This window comes from Triticum dicoccoides, chromosome 4A, assembly GCF_002162155.2.
Source record: "Triticum dicoccoides isolate Atlit2015 ecotype Zavitan chromosome 4A, WEW_v2.0, whole genome shotgun sequence".
In the NCBI taxonomy this organism is placed as follows: domain Eukaryota; kingdom Viridiplantae; phylum Streptophyta; class Magnoliopsida; order Poales; family Poaceae; genus Triticum; species Triticum dicoccoides.
In genome coordinates, this window is record NC_041386.1 from 82,766,699 (window position 1) to 82,774,276 (window position 7,578).

The 7,578-nt window shown below is 43.1% G+C and overlaps 1 protein-coding gene across 1 annotated transcript; it reads right to left on the reverse strand.

Moving 5' to 3' along the window:
* Positions 1-475: 475 nt before the first annotated feature.
* LOC119285119 (autophagy-related protein 9-like) lies at positions 476-6,687 on the reverse strand. Its single transcript, XM_037564335.1, has 10 exons — positions 6,454-6,687; positions 5,182-5,812; positions 4,681-5,001; positions 3,647-3,869; positions 3,254-3,433; positions 2,967-3,173; positions 2,486-2,563; positions 2,332-2,402; positions 2,115-2,225; positions 476-1,589 (listed from the first exon to the last, which is right to left on the reverse strand). Exons 2-10 carry the CDS (start codon positions 5,754-5,756, stop codon positions 698-700), a joined length of 2,658 nt encoding a protein of 885 aa, XP_037420232.1. The 5' UTR covers positions 5,757-5,812; positions 6,454-6,687; the 3' UTR covers positions 476-697.
* Positions 6,688-7,578: the final 891 nt, after the last annotated feature.

The window sequence follows — 7,578 nt, forward strand, 5'->3', positions numbered from 1 at the left end:
GTTGGGGGAAACCGCTCGTGCTGGGGATGGGTGGCATTGAGTGGCGGTGTCGAGGGGCTCCTGGCGTCGTGTCGGCACAGATCTGAAGCGGCCCGGCATGTCTATCAGCTTGTCCGGCTGCGGGGGTTTTGGTCTCGACCGGATACTCGGTGCACATGTCGCGTATGCGACCTGCTTTTGCCTACCTACTATCTAGGCGGCGAGGACGACGCCATTGCTGGCTAAGGTTTCGACAAGGATGCTGAGGCCGCTCGCTTCTTGTCTGGCCCTCCAGAGGAGTGTGCTCCAGAACTTGCTACCAATTAATTCCCGGGGGCCTTCAAAATGACACCTCCACATCTCATGGGATCAACAGTTACTAGTACTCATTATGTGACAACTAACGCTAAACCCTCTCAGGAAAGTATGTTGCGTAGCAGATTGATTTTGCCTGGCACAGCCAACTTGTGAGGAAGTATCAAACAGAAGCACTGCGTGCTATGAAAGAATGGTTCTTCCCCAACCCACTAAAGCGGGGCTGGACAAGGGCATTATATATACAGGGCCGTAACCGATCTGTAGTAGGTATGTACAAAAGAATTTGTGGCCATTTGCCAGCTTATCATGAAGGTACGAAGGCGTGGTTCACACAACCGGTTACAACAGCGCACGAGCAAGCATCAACTATTTTTTGTCAGTTTTTTTTCCTTTTTCGAGCCTACACTGGGTCACTGCTTCGAGGTATTATCCTTACGGGAAGGCCAGCCGGCATGCTGTCATACGCATCAGCTGCTACTCCAGGTCGTTCATCGGTGAAATGAAGACCCAGCCCATCCTCGATGTAGGAGTCGTCCATATACCTCGTCTTGGACAAGGCTTGGGGATTTCTCCAGCTCCTGGTGCTGCTGCTTCTGTTGTCGCCCTGCTCCAGATCTCCCTCGCTTCCCTCTGATATATCATCACTGTGATGGCTGGAATGACTTTTGTCTGCCATATTATGATATCCAAATGCTGGAGGCTCGAGAAAACTGCCTTGCGGATCATGGGAAGATGCAGGGGCCTGGTTCCACCAGTTGCCTGTGGAACTGTCTTCGTTACCGTTGTGCTTTGTAGGAGCATGCCGGAACAAAGTGCTTGATGTAGATGCTCCCATATGACTCTGAACCCTTCCGTACAGATCAGAGTAATAATCTTCATCTTCTTCAATCTCAGATGTTTCCCTTGCTAGCTGACTTGCGTTCTGACCAGCCTCAAGGGATGCTTCGTCAAAATGGGGAGCTTCAACTCTATCCAAGTGTGGTGAATGACGCATGTAATACCAATCCAGAATATATGGATGAATTCTTTGATCTGAGTCCAGCAATCCCAAGGGATCTAAGTTATAACCAGCAGGTGGGAAGGCCTCTGCATGGTTACGGATAATACTTGGGAGTAGTTGATGGAAGATATCATCCCTTTGACCTGTGCTATCCACAAAGCCTGATGCTTCCATTGCCTGATACTGCGCAACAGCTTGTTGACGTATTTGTCTTTCCTTGAACTTCTGTAGGTTATGTAAGAATTGTTTGCCCTCTGCATTTGATGCCAATGATGGATAAACACTCTGAAAACTGCAAACAATCATGATATACTGTTAGACTTCAATCTTGTTGTTTCTGTTGGTGTTAATGTGTGTCAGTGTGAATGGTGGCCTAGTTAGGAAAATGGATGATGCTGGCTTCGAAAATCACAGGATCAGTGCTATCTATACCTCTGCATTGTCCCACTACAACCACAAGGTAACACTAACAAAATAACACCGTTTTTTGGGGGGTAATACTAACAGAATGATAACATAGTTGCAAGATATACAAGATTAAAAATTAGTATATCATGTCTTAGAAGAAAAGGACTCTCTGCTATATTGAATTGCCGAACTAAGTGTTGAAAATACACACTGTTTTAACAAGTTAGCTAACATTTTCCATATTTTGCACAATTTAGACAGATTGTTATTTTTTAAAAGGATCAACATCTTCTGAGAATGGGACTCCAGAGGAAATACATACTTCCAAGAAAATAACTCCATAAATACACCATTTTTAAGTACACCAAGCTAGTAAGAAGCATGTGAAGTACTTGAAAGTATAATTTACCTTAAGAATGATTTCTCCATTTTCCCTTGGGAGCTCCTCAGGTTTTTAGGTGCATCAAATGGAGAACCATAGTTTCTATTGCCGTGTCTTCTGAAGTCAAACATGCTTAAACTATTGAAACACAGCAAAGCAATGATGTTAAGTGTTGCAGAGGCTCAACAAAGATAGATGGTCACTTGGTCAGAACATAAATTCTGAAGAGACTTCAGCAACTGACCTGCATACATCTCCCACTCCATCTACATAAATTGTGAAGTCCGATATGAAGTGCAGAATGTCATCAACACGCTGTAAATTTATAAGAATTCACAGCTGTTACAAAATACAAAACTATAGAGAAACACATTCATCAAGCTAGTTCAGACCATTACCTTTGGTACCTCAAAAATGAGCAAGTAAGGAGTGATGAAAATGGACGCCATCTCTTCTAATAGCATTACTATGGTATACTGCATTCACAATATAACAAGACACTTCTCAGAGTTTATAATAGAAAAGACAAAATACATGGCCAATACAGACATATCCTGGACCTCAACCACTGACAAAAATCTAATGCAGATGGCAGATGATATCTAGGAAGCAAACCACTTCGCTGAGTCCTGTTAATCTAAACACCAAAACTAACCTTTCTTTTATGTATCAACCTTTAGCTGAAAGAGATGAATAAAAACTTGGAAGCTCAACATTGTCATATCTATATCGGGGGAAAATGCCATTTATATATTCACCTATTAATCAATTTAACTGGCCCATGCTAGAAAAAAACTTTTAACTATTTTTATTATCAAAAGCCAAATGCCACATGAGTATTATCTTAATCAAAACAGCACTATAGCTGAATTCAGGTACCTGAAATAGTGTTTCAAATTCTTTCCGAACCAGCTCATTGCTCTCTTTACCACGCCACCGCTTCGGCATGTAATGGGTTTGCTGGACAACGAGGCACATAGCACCTTCTGGGTCAATTACTTGAAGCTCATCAGCCACTACTTTTCGACTTATAGCTGCTATTGTTCCAAAAACAATAGTATACCAGAATAGGTTCCTTCCGAAAATCTTCAAAAGTTATGGATGTGAAACTTTAGAAGGTGCATAAAATGTAAGAGAAAGACAAAAGGTGCCGACAAAGAACTTACATGACCCTCAAGGATGGATTCGCCCAGAAATCCCATAATTATAAGAGCACCAGCCAAACCACCAGAAACAAAAGATACAAATTTTGCTATGATAGAAATTAGTGGCGTAGGAAATTGCTTCAAGTAATTCAACGAATGCACAGCACTGTTGTTCATTCTATGTCTGAAGAAATGGTCTACCTGAAATTATTGTAAGCAGTTGAGTTTTAGAGACAACGTAGGTAAACAGAATAGTATATATAGCCCTCAACAGACAAGTTGCTTGCAGCTAATATGAGGCTTGTTAGCCACATAAATCATGAAAATAAGAGGTAAATGATGTCAAACATTCAATTAAATCAGTCAATAGTAGTAGTAGTGACTAGAATTAAAGAGTTATGCATGAGAAGCTACCTCATTATACTCCCTGAAAATCCACCTTGATAAATTTGACCATCTTCTGGATGATGCTGTACTGGGATGATTATAAATTTCTTCAGCATGCCTCAGAATGAGGTACACCAATGGGAAAATTACAAGGCAGGGCGACAGGATCAACATTGCAATGCCAACAAATACAAGTCGTTTTTTCAATGCAGCTGGGCTTGCTAGAAAATCTTTTCGAACGCAGAATTTACTGCAAAGCAAAGGATACAGGTATTCAGTGCAAGTAACTAAAGTTCGCCAATAGAGAAAACTCCAAAAACCAAACAAAATCTATGGAGCCGTCCAAAAGCAATGTGTGGGTTCTTGCTAAGCTTCACAGTGGGTGACATGCACACTGGAAGCTGCAGAAATATCATGAGTACATATGCATCTGTAGCCTGTAGGTACTAACATCTAAGGCAATGTATCCTACGCATCGTGACCACTTGCTGCATCCTTGTTTCCCCTCAATCCAAGCCTTATCCTTGCACAAGGGGATGGATAAATACACAATAGGAATATGATGCATAGGATGCTGTCACACGAGCTGCTGGGTGAGATCTGAACCAGTGAATAGAAGTTGGATTCATCATAAATTACTACATGAATTGACAAATAATTGACCTAAATAAATAAGGTGTTGTGTAACTGGTTATCTAGAAAATTATCTGTAAAGCAATAAAGCTTGGACCATATGCTGCATCAGTAACTACATATTTGGTAGCCGGTAACCAATTATCGTACTATTTGCAGTGAATGGCAAATATCAAGGTTTAGACAGTATATATGGCTTAGTTGAGCAGGCAGTGGCTTAACAGCTTACATGGGCTGATGGAGGGTGTGTTTCTTGCTTGAGCTTATATAAAAAGCAGGAGCACAGTGTAGAAAAGCAAATACAAGCATGATCAACCAGATAGTGAAAATAATTTTAGCCGAACAGATAGTATTGTGATAGTTATTACTCGTTCAAATAAACACATAAAGAGTAATCAATGCTTAAAAATACTGAAGTACAAGTTTACCTGTCAAACATACTCTGGAAGATGCACCAATTTAAGGTCCATTCTAGGGCTTTTGGAAGTATCACATGATTTCTCCTGTCATGTACATGAGATTTGACAGTTGGGCCAGCACCAGGAAGCCAAGGACGAATTGGAAATGAGATAATGCCTTTATTCACCATCCCTATCAAGTAATTTTCTTTCCTCATTATTCTCATGATAATATCATGCTCCGAGAGATCCCTAACAACACAGAGTTTTTTAGACTTTTGTAGCAGGACAACCTTCTCGATTATTCTGGGCCATGATATCGTCTGGATCTCAAGATCTGTAATCTTAAGGCTACAAAAGAAAAACAAGGGTAAAGTTATAAATTGTTGTGGGCTAACACACACACACACACACACACACACACACCCACACCCACCCACACCCACACCCACACCCACACGCACACGCACACGCGCGCGCGCACGCGCACACACACACACACACATGCATGTGCGGTAACCTGAATATTACCTATTATAGTAGAAGTCACGTGCATTCAGTGTACTTTTCAGTTGTACAAAGAACTTGAGGAAGTTGATAAGTCCATATGTTACCAATATAATCATTGATCCAACAGTGACCATTTTAGGAAATGTAAAGGGTACTAATGGATTATGCTTGATGGCTGCCATCAGATCACATGGTTTTTCTCCAGACTCAAGTGCCTCCACACCACATTTCAAGTGGCCAATGGCATTCCAATCAACATATAAAAAGAAGAAGCCAATACAGCACACCGTAAACAGTACATTCAGGATCTCGATTATCCATTTGGTAACAATACACCTCAGTCCTTTTGCGCAGAAATATTCATAAAGCCTTTCGAAGAAAATATCCAGGTCAGGGATCGGTTCTTCCTTGACGCCTTCACCATGGAGAAGTCCAGACGGGCTCTCACTTCCAGAACTTGGCAATCTTCGGTAGTCTGACAACTCAATTTCAGGTGGAATATCAATGAGCAGTTGTGCTGATAATGGTGATTCTCTTCTCCAAGGCCACTTAAATAATGTTTGTGAATTTGTGTCCTTCGAAGGGAAGGACATCATTCATGAAAAGGAAAGCCAATGCCAATTGGAATCCTTGCCATGCCACAGGAAATGACCTATAAAGAGAACGAAGAGGATGTTAATGACTCACATTTTGAGTAACACCAGTCTCCTGAAGATCTACAGGCTACGGGTATGGTAAATCGAAGAAAATGAAGTAATGTCATACGCAAGCAATATTTTCCCCACCTGGACAAACCCAAGGGCAAGCTCTGAACAGGCTTAATAAGGCAAGTATATTGGAAAATCATTGCAACACAGTGAACATAAAAGCATCAAACAGTTAGGCGCAAATCAATTAACGAATGTTAAGCTTATAAACACCGATCAGCAACCATATGCTGCCAAACTAAGGAGCCGCCAAGAGGCCTAGCGTAGTCGTGCCATCTCCTCCCACGTATTCCGTGTTATCATCAGCGGAGCAATCCGGTTCTCTGCACCTCAAGGTCGGCAGCTAAACAACACGTTTGAGCTAACTTGTAGCAGAATCCCTACGGCCAGCGCCCGAACCACCACATAAAGCATGATCATCACAACCACTAAGGCTTTCCCCCGGCCAACAGCAAACACCCAAACCTAGATCAACTGGTTTGCTAGAGCTCGGTTTCATCTCATAATAAATCGTAATAAAATAAATAAATAGAAAAAAGAGTCGTGAGCGGATAAGAGGGAGGGAGGGGCGGAGTCCAGCACCGACCTGATGGGCACCGGCGGGCGCCGGCGCGCCGGCGCGACGAAGGGCGGGTTGCGTGAGGAGGAGGCGGCGGGCGGCGGCGGGGGGGCGAGGGTTTCGCGGGAGGAGGAGGTGACTTGCGGTGGACTGCGGCTCGTCTGGTTGGGAAGGGGAATCGGACGCACGGGGGGGAAGACGATGAGAGGGGAAGAAGGAGGCGGTGCGTTTCGGGAGAAGAGACGTGACGGGATCGAGGGATGGAAGGAATCGTACGGGGAGGGGATAATAATTTGTTCGTTTCCTTTATCCGGGGTTTTCCCTTTGCTCTGCGTCGCGCTGGTCGCCGAGTTGATTTTGGGAATCGTAATGTCTTGCGTATTAGAGGATTGGTCTGGTTAACTATCGGTACACCAGCAAAACACGTTTTCAAGTAAGTATAAGAGCATTCCTCGGAAAACAAAAAGTAGTATAAGAGCAGTGAACCAACATGTGGTTGGACGGTTAAAGAGATTGTATGCCTTTGATCGCAAAAAAAAAAAAAAGATTGTATGCCAGTCCATCAGGATTCGAGTCCTGGTGCTCGCATTATTTCTGAATTTATTTTCGGCGATGCGTTTTCAGTGGGAGGAGACGTTCCCGTCGACGACAAGGTGCCTACGATGACTTCGTAAATCTCAAGATAGTATGCCGGCTCAGTCTCTCGAAAGTGCTCATAGAGATAGTGTGTGCGTTTACAGGGATAAGTGTATGCGCGTATATACGAACGCTTGTGTCTGTACTGATGTTAAAAAAATAGTATAAGTGCATCTTTCTTTTTTGCGGGAGTAGTAAGGGCATGGCCGACGCTTTGCTTCAACCATGTGCCCCGTAGGCCACGTAGTCTCGGATGTCAGAAACGGTGGCCTCGCAGGATGTCAGTGTCACTTGTAGAAGAGAGTGTCGTTTCATGGAGAACGCTTGACATAATGGGAAAATGGGGGGTTGGAGATGTCAGAAACGGTAGCCTTGCAGGGTGTCAGTGTCGCTTGGAGAAGAGACCGCCTTATTACAGGGCGTCAAAAGTTGTTTAGAGTATAATATATATACAACACCAAAATGTGGTTCATAGGCATAGAAAAAGAATAATCTTTACCATTCGTTTGTGAGGCA